Here is a 22,884-nt window from a genome sequence, read left to right as displayed (position 1 = left end):
TCCTATTACAGTTTTCTGAACATTGTATAATAGTCATGTAATTTCTATACCCGGTGACAATAAAATTATGAAGGCGTTGAATTCAACTGGAGGGACAGTCAGTCGTTAAAGTGTCCAAGATCCCCCAAACAAACTGAAAGCAGGCTGACAAAATAATTTCGGATCAACCCACGGCTGTCCAATATTTAAGTGAGTCAATCGTGAATTAAAGCTGTCAAATTAAGCACCGACATTTGTGTTACGAGTGCATCAGTAAGAAATGGTTGATATGATGGCTGTATTTCATTAATGAAAATAAAATGGAATTTTCACATAATTTCTATTATTTATTCGCTTAGGACCTTTTGAACTTAAAATTCTCATAATCCGCTGGCGGATGGGATTCCTTATGAAGGTTCTTTAAAAATAAAAGAAATAAAATCCAAGAAAACGGTGATTAGTTAGACGGTAATGATGATTTTTCCTCAATATCCGGTGTTCCTTAGCCAAAGAAAGGAGTAATTCAAATGTATAAACCGGAGTCTAGCCACAATTATATTGTAAAGATAGAAGAACAGCTCCAAACCACTCAGAGCGTATTATAATATTTACTTATGTTCCCTTTTCCTTTCGAAAAAACAATATACATAATTTCTTTTCTCTTTTGATGCGCGCGCTATTTTTCAATATTTTATATTCATGGCTCATCCGAATGTGGTTCTGTTAATAGTTTCCATACAGAGGACAAATACCAAAAAAAAATAATGAAAAATCCAGCTTAAAATGCAAACGTCCAGTCACTTGGAGATATCAATTTAAAATATCAACGGGTAAAAAACGAAACTGAAAAACAAAATTTAAATGATATACCGTTAACAAAACAAACAAATCAAAAAAGAATAAACAATGGAAGAAAATCGTTGAGTGAGAATTGATAAAATGGCAGACAAAGTCGCTAGGTGTTCCTCTTAATTTTCATATGTCTTTAATTCGATTTATCTTTAATCTTAAATAGACATTGAATCCTTCAAATGTTCTGTTAAATACTTCGCTATTCTGCTAAGTATGTTATTGGTGTGTAGAAAATGTGTAGTAGTAATGTCATAAGGTCGTGAGGTATACAAACCAATAAAAAGGAATATTTATAAGAAGCCAAATTGAGTCTTCAATCACATGAAATGATTGTTTCAGTGTTAAAAGTCTTTGCAAACTAGTAATATCAAATATAACATCAGCATCGAGGAAACAGATTTAAGACTACGGTATATTTACGGTATTTTATCGATAATTTCACGGTCACACTGATTACTTTTTATTTTAAAAAACAACAAACAGTACAATCGCAGTAGTACCACGCGCAGCGCAATAATAAAAATGAATAAAAAAGGCCAAAAAAACGCCTGCTCGGCTAAATAATTTACGCGTACGAACGACTACCAATGTTTTGCCGAGCGCAGAAATTAGTGAAATTAATTTTAATTTTTGCGTGAACACACGAGTGATTTTATTAAGCCTTTGTGTGTGTGTCAGTGCTTTTGTGTCTATATGTATTAATTATAATTAAAATGTATTTCACGGCGCAAGCGAAAAAATTTTAATTTTCAAAGTGAGTGGAGCTGAAGAAGGGAGGCAATAGCTGAAGCGGCTCAGTGGTGACGACGCTTGCGGCACAGAACAAAAGCAATCAGTTGGTGAGGGGAAGAGCACAGCAGAGCAGAGCAGAGCCACCACCAATACAGACTCGAAAAAATCTGACAAAAACTAGATACGAAACCAAAGTGCAAATTTAGAATTCTTACTACAAGTTCATGGGAAAGTGTTTGCCTTGCTCCGCTATGACGGGGATACGTGGAGCCAGCCCCAAGGTGTGCAGCACGGTGATAAGTGTAGCGCTGCACTTGGCAGCGTTTTGAATGGCAGAAACATCACGTTAAATGCATTCAGCGCACACACACAGACACGCGGGCAGGGGCATCATCCACAAATTCACTGCCCGGGCGCAGGTAGCCGCTGCGCTGCGACTGAGCGAGCGACAGTCACCACAGTTGGGTTTTGTTTTATCTGTTCCTCGCCTCTTCTCGATGACCCGTGGAACAGAGGCGTACGTTGCTCTGGGCTGTCGCACACGTGGGATTCGGCAACCCCTTGGCAGGCGAGCCACTGGCGCGGCGAAGTAGAAGCAGTCGGCGTTGTGGTGGGTTTCCTCACCCGGTTTTGGGGCCCATGAAGAAATTATATAAGGAGGGCCCGTCGGCAAAATAAGGGAAACGAAACAATGTTGTCAATAAGTGCGACAGAAAGGGCTCTCGCTGTTAGTGTGAGCGAAACGACAATGGAGTGTGCGCCTGAAGCACTGAACTCAAAGGGAAATGACACGAGGAACGCTGCCAACGACGCAACCTCCTTATAGTTTCTTCATGGCTGGGGCCCAGCAGCAGCCCCAAGTGTGTTGAGTTTCAATTCGTTGGGGCCGACCTAGCTCTGCACGCTATTTGTTCCGTTCGTTTCTTCAGTTTTTGTCGTGTGTGGGAGTGAGCAAGCTGCTGCGTGCTCTGTTCGGTGTTCAGTGTAATGTAACGTCGCCGTTTTATGTGTCTGTGTTTCTGTGACTGCTGTGCTGTGCCTGTACCCCCCTCCGTTCAATTTGTATGAAGTAATAAACGTAATTAGTTTGTTAGTGCGCTCTTTGGGGCGAAAGACAAGTGACAGCAGCAGCCGACAGATTGCAATCTGCATGAGAACGATACTAAATGCTGACGCATCTTTTGATTTTCCGCACATTTTGCAGTTTAACACGGGATTAGATAGAGCAAGAGAGAGGAAAAACAATTACACATTAATTCGTCGGAGTGGAACAGCTCGTTATACATATATCCGAATCGGAAATCGGTTGCGGAGTGCTGTGCTGCAAGTGAAGTAACGTTTTCTATAAACGATTTCCGTGGCGATGTCCACCGCCGTCGAAACGGGGTCGTCGCCAGCCAAAAGCAACAACAATGGCAACAGCAGCGGCGGAGGCGGCAATGGTAATCCCAGTACCAATCCGAAAGGTGTTCAGCGCCGTCAATTGGTGAGTACCCGCGTCTGTTTGTGTCCCGTCCCACTGTTCAATTTTCCCATTTCCCCCATACATCTATCAATAAACTGATAAATAAAAAAAAGCAACAACCTATAGCAATTATTGATAAGCCCCCGGTGCCCCGAGATGATCATTAGTTGTGGAAACAAACGTAAAACTCATCATTAATCTATATAAATAAATTGCATGCTCACTCTCTTCGGCCTCCCTCTGTCTCTCTCTCGCTCCCGTTGAGCATTGGAGCTCAACTGATGCCTCATGACCAAAAGCAGTGAGCTTTATTTGCCATATTTGCTGCTGTTTGTTATTCTCCTCTCCTCTTCTTCTTCTTATGCCTCTTGCTGGGGCTGGCTGGCTGGTTGGTGCTTGTTATTCTCTTCTCGTTATACATATACCCTTCCAGGTGGTATGTTGACTTTGACACAAAGCTTCAATGCGTACTCTTTCTTGAGGCCATAACAGATGTGCTATACTTATCAATCGAATCAATATAAAACCGAACTGTGGATTGGTTAGAGTATCTTAAATGTCGGCTGCTATTGGGATATTCAGGCTGGCATTTCGTTTTCGTTTTGCTATGCCTTTGACTTTGCTACTATGTGGTGTGATTTGTATGTGTGTTTTGTGAGCACAGTGTGGTGTGTTTCTTCGGTTTCTATTTCGTATCGTAGATAACAGGGCATTGTTGTTGTTCTTCTTGCCCAACATATTTACATACACGTCAAGGGAGCTGGTAAGGGGATAGAGGGGGGGTCTGAAGTAATGCTGACGTTGACACTGCTCGGGCAGAAGCCGATAACCGATTTGATATCTTATTGTCGACTCTGATTAGCAACCGAAGCTGGATCAGAGCAACAGCTGTTGCCACCGTCACCTGTCGGTAGCCACCGCCAAAGCACTTGTAGCAAGAAAGAGATCCTATGAATGTATGCCACTGCCCTCCAACTCCATCTCCCTCTCTCGTTACTCTTTAACTCTATGAATATTTAAGTGCGGAACGCAATGTACGCCCATTAAAAATGTATAGAGCAGAGCCGGCATGTAGCATGACTAACCCCAGAGGGGAGCAAAGCACATGGCAGATAAGGGTCCGCAATTAGCACCTAAATAGAATACATTAGGGCCCCCAGGTGGCCCACACCAATTGATGGTGCGGGAGAGCGGTGGGGGAATCGGTGACGCCACCCTGAAACCACTTGACTGGATTTGGATTTGGTTTCTTTTATCCACATACGCACAGACACACAGGCACACAAACACATAGACATGTATGCTGTTGTACCTGATGCCGGACACCAAAACAAGCTTTTCGGTCAGAAGTAGCAGCAACAACAACAACCACAATGAAAAGCCACTAAAAAATCATTTAGAACATGCCAAACAAGTTTCCAGTGTGGCAAACCGCTCAAAAAGGATATACCAGACACACACACACACACACGCATGTACACTGCATACTCGTGCAAACGAGGGCAGAGTCGCATCCATGTTTTATAGATTTTTCATTGCACTTCCCCTCCCCAAAAAACTCCCCACAGCAACGGCGGCGACGGCCAAAATAAACGCAAAGCAGGAGACATGTTGTTTTTGTTGCTGCCTCTGCTTTTCCTTTGGAGCAACAGTCGTGCCGCAGCCCGGCGACGCTGTATCACCACAAATGCATTTACGAGAATCTACATATGTATGTACATATATATGCAGAAATGCGTGTGTGTGTGTGTTGCATATGCAAAGTGCATGCGCACAGAAGAGAGACAGCAACAGGAGATGGAGCCATAGCTGGGGCGGGCTTTCAGGCCTGCCTGCCGCCCGGACAACACAACACGATTCCCATTGCCCTTTGCCAAGTGCCGCACGGAAATTGCCAGAAAACACGAACGAGTGAGCAGCAGCCCCAACGAGAACGTAGTTAAGGAAAACCCGAAGCCCCATAAATGGTTCCTTAGTGCATGGTGCGTCCATGGCCCCAACGAGCCCAATGAAAACGAAATGACGAGCCCCACAAGCTTTTATATACGCCGAACAAAGCAGAGGCAGCGCAGAGCTGCGCAGCGGCGATGGTGGCAGTACTCGGAGAAAGTGATGGCGCTGGCAGAGGTGGATGGCAGAAAGAGAGCCACGAGAGAGGAGTGTGCCACTCAGTACAGTGTGGTGAAGAGCGCGAGGCATTTGTGAATCATTTTTTGATGGCGTCAGCAGAGAAGCTAGCGGTGCCGCCGCCCTCTGTGGAGTGTATTTATAGGCATTTATCGCTGCGCTCCGGCTTTTTCCGGCTCTCGGGGCCCCAACGGTTTGCTTTGGTTTTGCTTTGCTTTGCATTCAATAATGTTGTCTTATCCCCCCCTATAATCTTCCTCTCTCTATATCACTGTCTCTTACAGCGCGAGCGCAAGCAGCGGAAGCTCTACCTTGACGAATGGTCACAGGGCGATGACGATGGTGAGGGGGCGCGCGGTTTCAGTGTTGCCGAGAAACTTGAATCTTCAAAGTTTGCGCAGGCTGGGATGGTGCGGGAGATGCGCGGCTGCGATTTAACCGTCGCGTAAGTATATCAATTATCGTCTATCGATTGATCAACTGCCAACTTAACGAAACAATAATCATGGATGAGCGAGAAAATATATTTAACTTAAATTATTTACCCTTCCTTCAATGCCGTGTTTAGATTCCTACAGCAGCATGGCTTCAACATACCCTTACTCTTCAGGGAAAAGAACGGGTTGGGTCTGCGTATGCCCGATCCCCAGGAGTTCACTGTGGGCGATGTGCGGCTGTGCGTGGGATCACGTCGTCTGCTGGACGTGATGGATGTGAACACACAGAAGAACCTACAGATGACGATGAAGGAGTGGCAGCAGTACTACGAGTGCCCGCAAAAGGATCGACTGCTGAACGTGATCTCGCTGGAGTTCTCGCACACGCGACTGGATCGCTTTGTGCAGAGCCCAGAGATTGTGCGCCAGATCGATTGGGTGGATGTGGTATGGCCCAAGCAGCTGAAGGATGCCCAGAAGGAGGGCACCAATCTGCTCGGCGGCATGATGTACCCCAAGGTGCAGAAATACTGCCTCATGTCGGTGAAGAACTGCTACACAGACTTTCACATTGACTTTGGCGGCACCTCCGTCTGGTATCACATACTCAAGGGCAGCAAGGTCTTTTGGCTGATACCGCCCACCGATCGCAACCTACAGCTCTACGAGAAGTGGGTGCTGTCCGGCAAGCAGGCGGATATCTTCTTCGGCGACACGGTCGAGAAGTGCGCACGCGTCTATCTGACGGCTGGGAATACCTTCTTCATACCCACCGGCTGGATTCATGCCGTCTACACACCCACCCAGTCCCTCGTCTTTGGGGGCAACTTCCTGCACTCGTTCGGCATCGTGAAGCAGCTGAGGACGGCCACCGTTGAGGACAACACAAAGGTGCCGCAGAAGTTCCGCTACCCCTTCTTCACCGAGATGCTCTGGTATGTCCTTGCGCGCTATGTTTATACGCTGCTCGGCCACTCGCATCTCGAGGGAGAGCCCTCGGCCAGCGAGGCGGAAATGGCCGCTCGACCACACATCCATCTCACGCACTACGAGCTGTTCGGGCTCAAGGAGATCGTCATGTATCTGTACGATCTGCCGCCGCAGAAGAAGAATGTGCCCAATCTCGTGCTAGATCCTGTGGCTCTCATTAAGGATGTACGAACACTGGTGGAGCGGCATTGCAAGGACCAGCAGGATCAGGCCGTGACGGGCATGTCCGTTCTGCGTACGGCCTCCGAGGAGCAGGCGGGCTTTCAGCTCTACGACCGCACAAGGGTCAAGCAGGAGATCAAACAGGAGATTGTCCGCAAGAATGCCGAGGTAATCCGCGAACAGCAGCAGCTAGAGGCGGGCAGGGATGGTACAGTGACTGCCTCGGGTGCTGTTGTGGCTGGCATTGAGTATAGCAATGGAGTCCTCAAGAAGGAGCAGCTGGAGAATGGCGGCGGAACAGCAGGAGCCACTGCCCAGGCAGGCGGAGCGCAACCAGGTTGGTTTGATCATGATAATCCTCGTGGCTTTTACTTTAATAACTCTTTTGCTTAGCAGAAGCCACCTTTGTCCTGCCCACGGATACGCTCAAGTATCGTCCGCCCAAGAAAATGCATCTGGCAAATGCAGTAGCTGCGGCAGCGAGCAGCAGCACCACCAGTGGCGGAGGAGTTGCAGCCATTGGAGGAGCTGCAGCAAATAATAATAGTCCACCGTCTGCCGGTGGGACAGCAGGGACTGGCACAGGCAATGCCATCAGTGTGATTGCCACATGTTCCAACTATAACAATCTGAACAGCAGCGATGCGGCATCTCTGGACAATAACTGTCCCTCGCCTGGGGATGGGGCCAAGCTATCGCCACATCTGACGGGCACCGGCCAGCCGAGACGACGCCGCACGCGCTGCAAGAACTGTGCCGCCTGTCAGCGCTCCGATTGCGGCACCTGCCCCTTCTGCATGGACATGGTCAAGTTCGGTGGACCGGGACGGGCCAAGCAGACGTGCATGATGCGCCAGTGCCTGTCGCCCATGCTGCCAGTGACCGCGCAGTGTGTCTACTGTCATCTGGACGGCTGGCGACAGACCCCAGTGTCGCCGCAGACCAAGCAACTGGCCACCGTGGACGGTCCCTCCGCGCTGATGGAGTGCTCTGTTTGCTATGAGATTGCCCATCCCGACTGTGCATTGTCGCAGCTGGACGGCACAGAAGATGCGGCCGATGCCAAGGGCATTGTCAACGAGGATCTGCCCAATAGCTGGGAGTGTCCCAGCTGCTGTCGCTCCGGAAAGAACTACGACTACAAGGTATAATATATTTGGGCGTTTATTTAATCTAAACTAAAGCTAATGCCAATCTCCTTTCTTGTCCCACAGCCACGACATTTCCGGGCTCGTCTGAAATCATCTGAGGTTCGTCGAGTCTCCGTTTCGCATGGCCCGGGCGGAGAGGCTGGGCATGAGGGCACGAGCAGCCTGTTGCCGCCACCTGTCGGACAGTACACGGACTTTGTCTTCACCAGCGAATCGGAGATGGAGTCAGGCACGGCGGGTGGCCATGTGACGCACTGGAAGCACGGCATGAAGCGGCACCATCAGCTTGAGGTGAAGACCGATCGGAACAACAGCTGCGACACCCCATCTCCTGGAATATCACCGAATGCCGTGGGCGACAAGGTGAAGCGGCGCAAGAGCGACGATGGGACGAGCGTCAGCAGCAGCATGCAAGAGAGCAACGATGCCCCGTGCAACTCCTCCGTGGATGGAGCAGCTGCAGGCGGAGGTGGAGGAGGAGTGGCGACAGCTAGTGGCGGAGCCGGAGGCAGTGGTGGCGGCAATCAGTGGAGCGGCGGCGGAGGCGGAGGAGGCAGTGGTTCGCGCAAGAAGAACTCGATACGCTCACAGCTGGCCCAACAGATGCTCAACAACTCGAATCGGGTGCTCAAGAAGCCGCAGTATGTGGTACGGCCAGCCGCATCCGGCAGTTCCTCCGGCAACAATGGCAGCGGCGGAGGCGGTAGCAATGGCATCAGCAATGGAACAAGCCAAAGCGGCGGAGGAGGCTCTGCCGGAGAGCGCGGTGCCAATGGCAGCGCCACGAGCGGCTCGAATGGCATCAACAATCTGCATCACAGCAGCTCCTTGGCCCTGGACCCCACAGTGCTGAAGATCATCTTCAGGTATCTGCCGCAGGAGACGCTGGTCACCTGTTGCTCGGTGTGCAAGGTGTGGTCGACGGCTGCCGTCGATCCCGATCTCTGGAAGAACATGAACTGCTCTGCGCACAAGATGTCCGCCTCTCTGTTAACGGCCATTGTGAGACGGCAGCCGGAACACCTCATTCTCGACTGGACGCAGATAGCCAAGCGGCAGCTGGCGTGGCTGGTGGCTCGCCTCCCAGCCCTCAAGAATCTCTCGCTGCAGAATTGTCCCATTCAGGCGGTGCTGGCCCTCCACACCTGCCTCTGTCCACCCCTCCAGACGCTGGACCTGAGCTTTGTGCGTGGTCTGAACGATGCCGCCGTCCGCGATATTCTGTCGCCGCCCAAGGACTCGCGGCCCGGCCTAAGCGACTCGAAGACGCGACTTCGTGATCTCAAGATCCTCAAGCTGGCCGGCACAGACATCTCGGACGTGGCCGTGCGCTACATCACGCAGTCGCTGCCATATCTCAAGCATCTGGATCTTTCCTCCTGCCAGCGCATCACTGACGCGGGCGTGGCCCAGATAGGCACCTCCAACACGGCCATTGCCCGCCTGTCGGAGCTCAATTTGAGCGCCTGCCGCCTCGTCTCCGAGAACGCGCTGGAGCATCTCTCCAAGTGCGAAAGCCTCATCTGGCTGGATCTGCGGCATGTGCCACAGGTGAGCACACAGTCGGTGATACGATTTGCGAGCAACTCCAAGCATGATCTGTGTGTGAAGGATGTGAAGCTGGTGGAGAGCAGGCGGCTCTCGACCTCTGTGCGTTCGTCCCTCGGCAGCAGTTGGCATGACTAAAATACAAGAACTCCTGGGACAGGAAATAGAAATAAGACAGCCCAAAAAAACCTAAAATTTAATGTTATACATTAGATACTATTGATAGCACATAGACCCTGAACTTCCCACTCCTCCTCCTCATCAGCGACTTTCCACCTCATCGATCCCCGCGACACGCCAGAAAGGGAATGCCAAAGAGAGCCGAGCGAGCGAGCCCTTTTGCATATTGTATTTATTATATAGATACTATATAAGTGTGTACGGATATGTGCAAGCTAGTCAGCGGGTTCCGGGGGGATCAGCTTGTTCTTCTCTACTCTCTTTCCCCTTATGTATGCCCAACGAATAGTAGAACAATCCTCTCGTTTTCACACACACAGTTCGGACATAGCGTAGTGATTAATATTAGCATTCCCCCCATGATGGTAATTACATTTAATCAGTGTCATATAATTAAGGCATGTCTAGGAACTAGAGAGACCAAGAAAGAGCACCACACATGGCTTTGTCTGAGAGAGAGTCGTACTACGTTTCATAACAACCAACATATACAATACGAAACTTAAAGCTGGATATTCACAGTCGAATATCAAAGTTTCCATCAAAATTCGTCTGTGGATACCTTCTTAAGAGTGAAATCAATTGTGTGTTTGTCCCCTTTTTCATATTAGTGTCTCTGATTATGTTTCTGCAGATCCTTTAGGATTTAGTTGAACAATTTGCCTTATTCATGTTGATCTTAGATATTTTTGGGGTCTTGTCAAACGATTCCAGAACGATTTTTTCGTAGTTTCGCTTCCCACTTTACAAGCGCTAATATCGCACATAGTGGAAAAGTTCTGCCTGCCAATGATCCCCAATCCTCCCCTTCCCACATCCATCACGTAGCAGTTAAATTAGTGATAAAAACATGTGGCTAAAAAACACACACGCATAACTTATCTTTAAAGTTTTACAGCATTACATTACAAATATAGAATAATGTTTCAAGAAATACTAGCAATAGACTTATGTCTCCCTAGTACTTGGCCGATTTGTATTCGGGTTCATCGCCACCGTCACGGCTACCTCCGCCACCACCACCATCGCGATCCTTTGGCATTTTACGCTTTTGTATAATGGTCTGGAATGATGTGCAAAATGTTGTGTTAATTTAATTCGGGAATGTATTGGAGTTCGGCAACCCAAGCTCACCTGAATCTTCTGCCACTCCCGATCCAGTTCAGCTTTTTCGTTCTTTTCCGTCTTGTTTTTGCGCGTCTTGCGGCCATCCTGCATCTTGACGCCGTACTGGAAGGCGGCCTTGGGCAGGGCCTCCTTGGTGCTCATGTAATCGGAGTACTCCTCCTGCGTGTCAAAGTCCCAGCGGCCGATGGGGCCCTTCTTGTTGCCCAGATCCATCTTGGTGTAGTCCACCTCATCGTCCGAGTCATCGATGGCGTCGTTCATCTCCTCCAGGCCCGGGTAGCACTCGGCATAGCCTTCCGGTTCGTTGGCGAATCGCGAGGCCATAGCCTTGGATATCTTCGGGGGTGGCGGTATGCTGGTGATGACCGGCTCTACCGTCTCTGGCGGAGCATCGCCAAAGTACGAGTTCTGTCCGGGAGCAGGCTTGCTGGCTGCATCTGCACCGACAGGACGAGCATGCCGATCGCCACGCGATTTGCCTGCCGGCTGATAGTCACCCACATCGTCGTAGATACTGTCCCCCAGGGGAGCAGCGGGCTTGCCTCCCTTTGGGTTAGAGCCAGCACCTGCACCAGCAGCACTGCTGATGCCCGGTTGGGTGCGGACACTCTCAATTTCCTTCTCGTAGAAGAGGGGCTTGTCCTTGTCGCGCTTCTTGTTCTTCTTGTTGCGCCCGCCGGCCCGCAGATAGCTGAGAATTTGGGACAGCTTGTTGATGACAATGTCGTTGGTGGTGAGCGTGGCAATGTCCTCCCGCGACGCCGGCACCTCGAACTTGGATCGCTTCAGCGTTGTGGGTATATCTGTCTCGCCCAGCTCGTCGTCCAGATCTATGACGTAGGCCATCCGGCCGGGAGCGAAGAGTTCGTTGCGCGGCACCTCCTTGGAGCGACGCGCCTGTACGAGATTGTAAATGTTACGCGCCAACGAGCCATTGATGGCGTTTATGTCCTCCGACTCCCTGCGCTCCGCCTCCAGTTGCTCGGCTGCAGCGGCCGCCTCCGCCAGCTTCTCCCTGGCCAAGGCGGCAGCGATTTCCTCCTCTTCGGTCTCTTTGGAGTGCAGCTCCGAGCGCACTTTCTGCAGCAGCGCGTAGTCGAGACCCTTCACTAAATGGGTGTGCTGTATGTCACCGCCCAAGAACTTTGACTCCTGGATGATTCTCCGTCTCCGCTCGGCGGCATCGATGCCTGACTTCATGTCCGGGGCCACGGCACGGTAGGCATTGGTACTCCCGCCATGGCCGGGTGTGCTTGCGGTCGTGTAGTCCGGATTGGCATTGTCACGACGCTCGCGGGCTCGATCCCTGTACTTCTCCGACAGCTCCAGCAGCTTCACATCCTCCTGCTTCTTGAGTGCGGCATAGAAGTTCTTCTTCTTCCGCCTCAGGTCATTGCGCTCGCTGCTGCTCTGGGTTTTCTTCTTGTCGCCCGCCGCAGAGGGCGTGGCGAAGGTTGCTGTGGCCAGGGAGCCTCCTGCGCTGCCTGTGCTGGAGCCAGGAGGCGGGGCACGTGGTGTGGCCAGCAGCTTGCGGAAGTCATCGTTGGTGAGACGCACCGAGGGTGGCGCTTCCAAGTGGGCCTCGGACATGGTCAGAAATCAGAATCCCGGAAAAACCAAAAAAATTGAAAAATCTTTATTTACGAGTGCTCCAGTGTGACCGTTGACTTATCGATGAAATATACCATCAAAAATTATACCGCGGCGCGTCATCGATGTGATTATCGATTGTGTCCCACCTCTAACCTACGTTTATTTTCATATTTTTGCAAAATGTTTAAATTTTTGAAAGAATTGCCCAAAGTTGAACTGCACGCACATCTCAATGGCTCACTCAACGCCAATAGCCTGCGGGATCTGGCTGAGAAGGTGTACGGAAACACCTCGGAGGAGTTCTCGCAGCTGTGTGCGCGCTTTGTTAACTTTGAAAAAGATTCAAATCTGGACAAATGCTTCGAGAAGTTCGCCTTTGTCCACGAGCTGACCTCAACGGCCGAGGGGCTGCAGTATGCCACGGAGCTAGTCATACGAGACTTTGCCAACGATAACATCCAGTATCTGGAGCTGCGCACCACACCAAAGGCCAACAAGAACTACCTGCGGCGGGACTATCTGCGCATTGTGCTCGACACGATCAAAAAGGGCCGCGAAAAGTACCCGAATATACTGGTGAAGCTGCTGCCGTCTATAAATCGATCCGAGCCCGTGGCGGTGGCCGAGGAGACTGTGGCCTTGGCTGTGGAGTTTGCCAAAACCGATCCGGACCTGGTGGTGGGCATCGATCTGAGCGGAAATCCAACCCAAGGCAAATTCACAGATTTCAGTGAGGCGCTTAACTTGGCCCGCAAGGAGGGCTTGAAACTGGTCATCCATTGTGCGGAGATCGACAATACCTCGGAGATTAAGGAGATGCTGGCCTTTGGCATGTCGCGCTGTGGACACGGCACTTACCTGTCGAGCGAGGACATTGCCCAAATGAAGGCGGCAGACATACCGATCGAGTGCTGCCTCACGAGCAATGTCAAGTCGGGCACGGTATCCAGCTTTGAGGAGCATCATCTGAAGCAGCTAATGGAAGCCGATGCCCCCAAAGTGGTGTGCACTGATGACAGCGGCGTTTTCGACACTACGCTGACAAATGAGTTATTGCTGGTGGCAGAAACATTTAACTTGACCCGCGACCACTGCATTGACCTCACCATGGAGGCAGTGAAACACTCGTTTGCCAGTGATGAGGAGCGCCAACAGATGGCACTCAAAGTGGAGCATTATGTCAACAGTTTGAAATCAGAATAGAATGTAATTTGAATTCATTGTTTTCGATAAATGGTTGGGCCTCCAATCTGGATAAACTGCTATCGAAAAGCTGGAGAAAATACTAATTATGCCATGCAGCAAACTAAATAAAATACACTTGTAAGACAGTTGTATTTATCCATTTTCTCAAGATCAATTTTAATTTCAAGGAATATCTAACGAGCATATCGAACTAAGACAAGTGAATTTGTATGCATGTAATATTAAGCAGAATATGAAAGTCCGGGATTATGATTTATGCCCATTGGCAGTGAACGTAATACCTTGGTATTTTTACGGTATATTTAAAAAGTGAGAAGGTATATTTCGGTATATTTCTGAGGTTCATGCGATTTATTCTATCGATTAATCCACAGTCACATTGTTGTAAACAAAATAAAATAAATTTTTAAATTATGTCTCTGAAACTAAGCGAATTTCTTTGCCGGGTTTGCCTTCAACAAAACGAGCTCCTGGTGGACATTTATGAGCATGTGGAAGAGCTTCAAATGGACTTGTGCGCATTGCTGGAGAGTTGTGGCAACATAATAGTGAGTTTGCCCACCGGTTTCGCCAATTGAGTTTCTATGAACAGCCTTCGTTTTAGGTGGACCCATCCGATGCATATCCGAAATATTTGTGCCAGGAATGCACCAAGGAGCTGCTCATCACGGCCAAGTTTCGCAAAAAGTGCTCCGAGACACAGATTCGTCTGCAAGAAGATGCTGCACAAACTAAGCTCAGTTTAGAGGAGGAAGATTTTCTGGCGGATGAAGAAAGTCTGGCGGAGGAGGAAGTTTGTCTGCAGGAGGAAGAATACATGACAGAGGAAATCATAGTATGCGATCCCAGCGACTATGCGGAACAGATGCCAAATGACGAGCAGGAAGAGGCGACTGAAGAGGATGCTGATCAGGTGTCACTCATCTCTGCCAAATACAACTGCGACAATTGTGGTGCTGTCTTCCAGCAGCGGCAAACCCTACGCAAGCATCTGGAGAATTTTCACTCTGTTATAACCATCTACGACTGCAAAAAGTGTGGTCAGTTCTTCACCGATTTTGGCACTTACAAAGGCCACAGCTGCAGCGATCGCTCCACGGAATCGGTTGATCAAAGCGGTCGGCATAGATGCATCCACTGCGGCAAGTGTATGCAGTCGGCCAACAGTCTGACCGAGCACCTTCGAGTGCACAGCGGCGAGCGTCCTTTTGTTTGCTCCAATTGCCCAAAGGCCTTTACGACAAATGGGGCACTGGTCACGCACCAGAAGCGACACTTCAAAGTGATTCAGCACCACTGCAACTATTGCGGCCAGGGATTCGTGGAGTCCAGCAATCTGAAGCGCCACATTACGTCCAAGCACACAAAGGAAAAGCCGCACACCTGCACCGTCTGCCAGCGCAAGTTCTCCAGGGTCTATCTGCTAGAGCTGCACAGCCGCACTCATACGGGCGAACGGCCCTATAAGTGCAACCATTGCCAGCGTAGCTTTGGCCAGCTGGGCGTGCTGCGCAGTCACGAGAGAATACACTCGAATGAGCGCCTTCATCGCTGTCAGTTCTGCCCAAAAACCTTTGGTCGTGCGGCTCAGCTTAGGAATCATCTGATGCGACACGAAGAGGAGGCTGATAGCGTGCAAAGTAAGAATCATTTGATAGTTGAAAGATCTCTACTAATGCTGGATTTTCTCTTTAGTTCAGTGAATGATTTTACTGTTTAAACATTTGGAAAAATGTTTGGTTAATATTGTTCCTAAGGAGAACTCCTAACACCAGCAGGCTGGCACTCGCCTCAAGGCTGTGAAATCCTGGATGAACCATGATGAATACCAAAAAATCGAACGCATCGAGCTTGTAAGTGGATCCTAATCTTTTTTGGTAGTTTGTCGATATAAATAAATAATTTCCTCGTTCACCCGCAGAGGTATCTTCCTGCTGCACAACTGGACAACTGGACAACTGGCCCCCACCTAGTTGTAACTAGTTAAGAATTAATGGAGACTGTTTTGAGTTAGTTTTTAAATTGTTTATTTGCATGCAGGTAAGATTTAGTAATGTTTCATTCTTGTAATTGGTTTACATTTGCTTTGATTCTGTAATTATCCTACAAGTTACAACAAATTACGTAGTTATATGCTTTGCTTTGCTAAATATATATGTATATATGTATATGTTGTATGTATATATCCATATATAATGTAATGTAGATGTGTATAATCGGGTCTGATTGATGAAATTACATATGCAAGAGACAAACTTGTGTGCTCGCATTAGGCTGAGAGCACAATTATTTTCCATTTTCCATTTGATTTTCGGTTCTATCCGAGATCCTATTTGTACAATAATGTATGTATATAATATTACCTATTACATATTCATATATGTTAGTCATCGTTTGATTTGATTTTCATGCAGGTTTCGAATAATGTAATTCACTTAATTGTTAATTTATGAAATTATTTGTTTTCTTGCTTGTTGTATTACGAGTGCTGACAAGATTTTCCTATTCCAAGTTATGGCTCAATTCTCTTTGGGATTCGGCGTTCGATTCACATCTCTCGAGCTATACATTTTCTTCCGGTTTGGCGGCGGGTTAGCTGCTCTCTACTTCATCCACATCCTACGTCTGGTTCGGGATTCGGGGTTCGGGTTCAGTTTCAAAAACGTGGGTCAGGTCAGGTCAGGTCGGGTCTGGGGTTGGGGTTTGGGTTTTCGGGATTCACTTAGCCTACAAAAGCGTCGCCTCTGCCGAATATTTAATTGGTAAAATAAAAGATGGAAAGGAAATCATTATAGCCAAGAGTCCGGCACTGACTGGGTCAGCGGGTTAGCAAACGGATAACAACTAGAGGTGAGCGTGATGGGTGCATAACTCTGTGCTCCATCTGATCCTCTACAGCGCTGCGCTCAGCTCCGGCGTCCTGCGGTAATACTTACGCGCCTGCACATTCAGATCGTCCAGCAGCAGCTCATTGGAGGACTTGGAGCGCTTGGGGAAGATCAGAGCGTGCCGCAGTGGCGTCACGTGCGCGATGGCCACATGGGAGCGCGACTTGGGCTTGGGCGGTGGCTTGGGCGCCCGCTTCTGCTTGTGGGAGGGTCGCCTCAGCTGCTGCACAAACGATTTGCTGAGCGTGGAGCCGCGATTAAAGTCAGCCGCCTGGTGGAGCTGCGTCTCGGCGGGATACTTCTGCAGCCGCTGATGCTGCTCCGACTTGAGGCGCTCAAACAGATTGGTCAGCGTCCTGGAGCGTGGTGGAGTAGGCGCCGGATATTTATTGAGATTCAGCTGTGGCGTACTATGCTTGGGCGTTCGCCCCGCTGCACTCGTGGTGGGTGTGGTTGAGGCTGTTTGCGCCTTGCTGGCAAACACATCGTCGTCCAGCTCGCTGAGGCTCACCAGCATGTGTTCGTCCTCGAACAGGTCATCGGTGTTGGTCAGCGTCATGCCTCCGGCCTCCTGCTCCTGCGACGAATCGTCGTCGTAGTGGGCAAAGATCTCGTCGAAGGCGGCGTTCACAATGAAGGACTCGTCCTGCAGCTCTTCCTCCACACTGCTGGGCCGCGTCAGCGTGCCAAACAGATTCTTGCGGTAGTCCTCGAAGGTGGACTGGTGCTGCAGCTGCTCCGTGGAACGGGCCAGACGCGGCCTGAGATGGGCAGTGGCCAGCGTCTGGGTGCTACAGCTGTTGGTTAATGGTGCCTGTGGCTGTGGCTGTGTCTGTGCCTGCGGTTGTGGTTGGGACTGGGCCCGTGTTCGTGCTTGCTGCTGCAGCTTCTGGCGGTGCATTTGCTGCATGAGGCGCTGTCGCATCTCCTGCGAGCGGCGCTTCAGCTGGTTGTACTTGCTCTGGGTGGTGCCATTGCCATTGGCACTCGGTTCGTACTTACTTAACTCTCTGTCCCGGTCCCTGTCCCGGTCCCGTTCCTGCTCGGCCTCGGCCAGGCGACGCTGCAGGGCCAGCGTCTCGAAGGTGTGCACCACGCTGCCCACATGGGTGCTGATCTCCGGTATGCCCAGGTCCCCGCTAAACAGATCCGCATTGCGTCTGCCCAGCGTGGCATGGCCATGGCCGTGGGCGTGGCAGTGTCGCAGCGGTGGCACCGGGCACCGACGCACTGGATCTGTGGGAAATTGCTCAACGAATTCGGAGGCCTCCTGCTGCCAGAGAAGGTTGCCCCGCTCATCGTGGCCGCTGGCTGTGGCATGGCTGGTGGACTGCTTGGGAGGATGTTGGTGTAAGCATTGTTGTTGTTGGTTGTTGTATGTGTGGTTGTTGTTGTAGTTGTTGTATGTGTGGTTGTTGGCAGATATTTCAAGCAATTCGTTAATGAAATAAATTTAAAACAAAATTCTGATTAGCATCGAGTTGGAGCCGAGAAAACACACAGAACAGGACACTCGTACCGTCTGCTGTTGGTGTACTTTGGATTTTGTGCTTGGTGGCTGGTGAGCTTTTCTGAGAGGGTGGGGCCGGAGTTTCGGGGCATTGGGCGGGTCCTGGGCAGTTGGAAAGATGGTTGGGGGGGCCGAGGTTTCATAGCTTACATCTACAATAAATACATAACTATTTTATATAGGGCTCTTATCCATTCTATGTACACATTAAACATTAAACAATAAACTATTTTGCGAGTTTCCCATTTTGTTTTTCTCGCATTGAAATCATTTGCCTATCAACTAAATTTGGTTTATAGACTATTTAAATATTTAATTTAATGAAACAACAAACAACACAAACAGCAGCCGAGCCTCACAATTGAAGAGTAATGCATATATGATGCACATATGTACATATGTACATATGTATATATCTCCTTCCTAAGCCATGTATGTACTTGTTTTATGTATATGAATTTCCTAGCAGCATCCAAAAAATTAAATCGGAACTAGAATTGGTTGGGGGGCATGGAGCATGTGTCATTGCATATTACAGCTCGGCTTTCAGCATGATTGTGGACTATCAAATGAGGCCTTTGAACCATTTGATGAGCCTAAACACAGGATGTTACAGTGTCTACATATGTTTAGCTGTGTGTTGGTGTGTGTGTTCTTTGATTGTTGTATGGCATTGCGAGGGTGTCCCAAAGTTGTGTCCCAATTTTAGGCTCCCAATTATGGTAGGAAGAAGGGCTTTTCCTTTTTTATGCAAGTTTTTTTCATTCTGCCGTCAGTTTTTTGTAGTTTCATTTCCTGGTGGTGTCATTTTAAATATTGATGGCAAAAAAAGAGTGACGAATAATTACACAAAAGAGTTATCAATGGGGAAGGTAAAACCCATGCACACAAAAACTTTTAGTGGCTGCATTGGCTGTTGTTAAAAAATGGTAGAGAATTTGTAATTGGATCCATAAATCGTGAACTGAAAATGATACTTTGGAAGAGGAGATAATTGCAACAAGCCAAAGGGTTTTTTTATTACCCAATTTACTATGTTTGGAATCATATTTGCTAGACTGTAGATTGATATCCAGATTTGCAGATACATTGTAATGTAATTTAATTAAATAACCCAACAGAATTCTACGATTTCCAACTGAACTTTTAGGACACCCTTTACCAAACGAAGCGCGGGCTACATACATATGTGTAGGTGTAGGTGCAGGTGTGGGTGTGGGTGTGGGTGTGGGTGTGGCGTGTTAGCGTTAGTGTTGCGTGTTACAGTAGCTGAGTGTGTGCGTGTGATGGGGTGTGCGTCTAATAATAGTTATTATCAAATGGTAGGCTATCACTGGAGCTCGTGTAGTGTGGCTGCTGCTGCAATTGTGGCGGCTGGGGCAGCACCTGATTGCTGCAACCATTCCGCTTGATTGCCTTGTTGCCGTTGTTGCACTTTTGGTGCTGGTGCTGCTGCTGCTGCTGTTTGTGCATGGCCTTGAAGTCGTCCTGCGACTTGCTGTTGCTGCCTCCGTTCTTGGAGCTATGCTTGCCGCTCTTGTGGCCCTTGCCACCGTGCTTGGTGTGCTTGAGGCTGTGGTGCTGCTGTTGCACATGAAGCTGGGGATTCGAGTGGTCGCTGGCAGTGCCGCTGCTGCCGTAGCTGTAGATCTGCGACTTGGACTGGCTGCGCAGCGGCTGCTGCTGCATCGTGGCCACACTATAGTGATCCAGGCTGTCGAATGTCTGCAGATAGTGGGGATTTATCTGGGTGCAGTAGTCGCCGCCGCCACCGCCTCCGCCGCTCTGCTGTTTGCGATCGAGTGTGTTGCGTGTGCTGGAGCCACTGGGATGTGGCATGTGGGGGCCAGCATTGTAACTGAGATGCTGATAGTGCGACTCTACATTGACCTGCTGCTTGGATCCATTCTTCATCGGCAGCGGCGGTGGCTGCTGCGGTTGTGGTGATCTGCGGTTCGTGTTGTTGTTGCCATTAGTGTTACCATTTCCGTTTCCGTTTCCGTTCGACTTGAAGCTGTTGTTGCCACTGTGCAGAGTGAGGCTGTTGTTGCTGTTGCTGTTGTTGCTGTGGCTATAGCTGTGATTGCTATTGCTGCACTCGGACTTCGTTTTGATGGCAATGAAGGCATTGGGCAGCGGTGGCAGCATTGGTGGTGTACCCGATGGCGTGGCTGTCGATGAGGAGCAGCTCGGTGCTGCCAGTGCTGCTGGTGCTCCTACTCCTTGAGGAACTGTTGCTGTGGCGCTAGCCACAACCACCAGTTCCCTCTCCCGCTCCCGCTACGCGATGTGATGACCGCCAAATGTGCGTAGTACTGGTACGCTCTGATTTTTGGTTGTTGGTGGTGGGGGAATTGTTGTTGTTGTTGTTGTGTTGGTGGTTTCACATTACAATTTGTGGTGTGCGTGTGGTGGTGGTGGTGGTGGTTGTGGTTGTGGATTGGTTAAAATGCGCATTGGTTGGCGGTTGGTTGTTGTGGTGGTTTGGTTGGAAAATGAAATGTCAGAGCGTAAAAAGAGACGAAAAAAGGAAAAGAGTAGACACTTATCATATAAGTTGTGTATGATATATAAGTATATAAAATATATATATTTTTTGTTTTCTTCTTTTTAGATAGTATACTTAGGTATCCTCGTGTGTGTGTGTGTGTGTGTGTGTTTTGTGTGTGTGTCGTTGATTGATTCGGTGTGGGGAGTAGGGGAAAAGTGCGTCAGTTGTGGGGACATCCCGTTTGAAGTATGTTCTATTCGGTTTCTTGATTGTTCAGTTAGGTAGTTCATATATATATACACACATATAGTCGTAAGTACTATTGCAGCTAAGCTTTGACGACTCACTTACAAGTGCCTCGGCTACTTGGTGCATTTTAAAATAAATAAATCAAAAGAAAGAAAACTTAAACTACACAAGTACAATATTTACATGGAGTGTGATTAGTATTATAATTACGACTACATCTAGTACGAGTTCATCCAAAATGCAGTGGCTAACGCCTTGTGAGCTTCAAGTGGGTGGAGGCTGTGTTTCCACAACTTATATTAAAGGCAACTCCTTGGGTTATTTTCCTAGTGCAAGTCACGGGGAATTTCATGCATGGATGCAGTGACAGGCAGGCAAGAGGACAGGCAGCAGGCATTGTGGCATGTGGCACGGGGCATGGGGCAGGCAGCAGACTAATTTGTCGAGCGAGAAACTTATTAAATTTAACCGGGGAATACGTGGCAGGCAGTTGCCCGCATTCGTGGAGAAAAATATAGCTAATTAACCAGGCTAATTTGGAGCAAAAAAAGTGGCCTACAGCTGCAACCCACGAAGTTGTCGCATTTAAATGACTTTTGGTCCTCAGGGAGAAGCAGTTTCTTCCCTCCTTCCCACGTTCGTATGTTGTGTTTGAGGCTGACTCGGTAATTTGTACATTAAATTAAAAAAGTTTCCGCCAACCTCCCTCCGGCCCCCAAAGGACCGACAACTGTTTCGCTATCTTGCCTGTCTTTTTCTCTGAGAAGCTCTGAAAATGCACTTTATGCATAGTCAATAACGCACACATACATATAGGAAGCAGGGGGAAAACTTTCAGTCGTTCGCTCAATGCACTCTCAAAGACACTACAGGGTGCACTTCTCAAGGAAACTTGCAGCTCCTTGGAACAGAAAAGTTGACAGGCATTGACATAATTTTACGCGCAATGACAACTTGAAAGAGCAGAAGGAGGGGCGCAGCTGAAGCCGCCGCAGGATGTCTACATGTCCTGGCGCTCGCTCTATCTCTCTGTATTTTTCGAGTGCAGGCAAATAAGCGCGTAAGTAAGTGGTGCACCCACTCCATGCTCCACCCCCTTGCACCCTGGGGCACTTTTCCAGCCATTTCCATTGCATTTTCTGCATCATTTAGTTGCCGCTCAGCAAATTGATGGAAATTTAATAGACTTGCCACATAATTGTGGCCGGCATTTGGCGCTTGAGTGGCACTGGCTAATGATGGATGACTAAGAATCGAAACGACCAGCTGTGGCAGTACCCGGGAAGGGGACAAGGACCTCGGTTCCTGGACATTACAGCCGCCAAACGAGAGAGCAACATCATCAACAGCAGCAGCAGCCGGAAATGGGAATGGAGGGAATGGGGAATGGAGAATAGAGAATGGAGGGCTGGAGTTGCCTCAACGGAAGTTCAACTCAGTGCCACAAAAATTTGAAAACTTTGTAAACAAAACTTTGAGCTCTGCACTTTGCTGCTGGCGCGAAACGAAACGAAAAACATCAGGCGACGATCCGCAGGACCTCTTGGATAAAAACGGTACTCTACCATCCGCCCCTCCTCCCCCTCAATCCCCTGTCAACTGCACAAAGTTTTCCACACGGCAAATGGTAACTGAACTTGCTCTAAACTTGGCCGAGAAGCAAGACCCGGACACGGACGCGGACGAGAGCCGGGCCACTGCCACTGCCACTGCCAGTGGAGTTCCAACTGGAATCCACTCTGCATACAACAACAAAAGCTTTCATCAATTGTCCGGCGGATGTTAGGTTCACAGACAGAGACAGCACATAGATATAGATAGAGATTGGGTGAGCGTTAGCTGTGACAGGGACAGAGACAGAGACAGGGACAACGACAGTTGCAGCCAAGCTTCCGCTAAGCTCGGCTACATCCGGCACCCAAATCACCGTAACCACCCCCAACCCCATCCCCAAGCCCAATAGCAAGGGAAGCGAAACCCACTCTGCCGCCAACACCCACACCGATCAAAGCTAACTGCACTTCAAAAATGGCTTCTATCCTGAATAAACTGCACTACAAAGCAAAGGAGAGAGAACGAAAATAAAACTAAATAGAAGGAAATGGGAGTGATTGAATCGGTTTTGCGACTAGAAGATACCCCCGCTACTAGGGGGGTAACAATGTGAAGAGAAAAGGACATTCCATGCCCCGAATG

At 49.1% G+C, this 22,884-nt stretch overlaps 6 protein-coding genes across 10 annotated transcripts in view; 3 read left to right on the top strand and 3 right to left on the bottom strand.

Annotated features, from left to right (window-relative positions):
* The first annotated feature begins 1,304 nt into the window (after window positions 1-1,304).
* LOC117898189 (jmjC domain-containing histone demethylation protein 1) lies at window positions 1,305-10,559 on the top strand. 5 transcript variants are annotated; one of them, XM_034807407.1, is made up of 6 exons: window positions 1,305-1,402; window positions 2,768-3,049; window positions 5,440-5,600; window positions 5,724-7,081; window positions 7,138-7,889; window positions 7,959-10,559. In XM_034807407.1, the coding sequence occupies exons 2-6, from the start codon at window positions 2,927-2,929 to the stop codon at window positions 9,579-9,581; spliced, it is 4,017 nt and encodes a 1,338-aa protein (XP_034663298.1). In that variant the 5' UTR covers window positions 1,305-1,402; window positions 2,768-2,926; the 3' UTR covers window positions 9,582-10,559. The 5 variants fall into 5 exon arrangements, with proteins under 5 accessions (XP_034663298.1, XP_034663297.1, XP_034663296.1 ...); XM_034807406.1 differs by having other exon boundaries at window positions 1,336-1,477; XM_034807405.1 differs by lacking the exon at window positions 1,305-1,402 and adding an exon at window positions 2,406-2,632.
* Window positions 10,481-12,421, bottom strand: LOC117898192 (protein Red). Its single transcript, XM_034807411.1, has 2 exons — window positions 10,758-12,421; window positions 10,481-10,686 (listed from the first exon to the last, which is right to left on the bottom strand). The coding sequence occupies exons 1-2, from the start codon at window positions 12,339-12,341 to the stop codon at window positions 10,582-10,584; spliced, it is 1,689 nt and encodes a 562-aa protein (XP_034663302.1). The 5' UTR covers window positions 12,342-12,421; the 3' UTR covers window positions 10,481-10,581.
* A 67-nt stretch (window positions 12,422-12,488) lies between these two features.
* Window positions 12,489-13,629, top strand: LOC117898194 (adenosine deaminase-like protein). The gene has a single exon (XM_034807413.1). The coding sequence runs from the start codon at window positions 12,525-12,527 to the stop codon at window positions 13,545-13,547; it is 1,023 nt and encodes a 340-aa protein (XP_034663304.1). The 5' UTR covers window positions 12,489-12,524; the 3' UTR covers window positions 13,548-13,629.
* Window positions 13,630-13,927: 298 nt separating this feature from the next.
* Window positions 13,928-15,895, top strand: LOC117898193 (zinc finger protein 37 homolog). Its single transcript, XM_034807412.1, has 4 exons — window positions 13,928-14,098; window positions 14,155-15,190; window positions 15,246-15,403; window positions 15,472-15,895. The coding sequence occupies exons 1-3, from the start codon at window positions 13,964-13,966 to the stop codon at window positions 15,251-15,253; spliced, it is 1,179 nt and encodes a 392-aa protein (XP_034663303.1). The 5' UTR covers window positions 13,928-13,963; the 3' UTR covers window positions 15,254-15,403; window positions 15,472-15,895.
* A 129-nt stretch (window positions 15,896-16,024) lies between these two features.
* LOC117898195 lies at window positions 16,025-18,976 on the bottom strand. The gene has a single exon (XM_034807415.1). The coding sequence runs from the start codon at window positions 17,361-17,363 to the stop codon at window positions 16,443-16,445; it is 921 nt and encodes a 306-aa protein (XP_034663306.1). The 5' UTR covers window positions 17,364-18,976; the 3' UTR covers window positions 16,025-16,442.
* Window positions 18,977-19,109: 133 nt separating this feature from the next.
* The window catches only part of LOC117898190 (irregular chiasm C-roughest protein), a 73,616-nt gene continuing 69,841 nt past the window's right edge, over window positions 19,110-22,884 (bottom strand). The window contains 1 exon segment of the mRNA XM_034807410.1: window positions 19,110-20,273. Coding sequence (XP_034663301.1) covers window positions 19,248-20,273 — 1,026 coding nt within the window. The 3' untranslated portion in view covers window positions 19,110-19,247.

Source organism: Drosophila subobscura, chromosome O, assembly GCF_008121235.1.
Source record: "Drosophila subobscura isolate 14011-0131.10 chromosome O, UCBerk_Dsub_1.0, whole genome shotgun sequence".
Classification (NCBI taxonomy): domain Eukaryota; kingdom Metazoa; phylum Arthropoda; class Insecta; order Diptera; family Drosophilidae; genus Drosophila; species Drosophila subobscura.
This window is presented reverse-complemented; position numbering and strand designations above follow the sequence as displayed.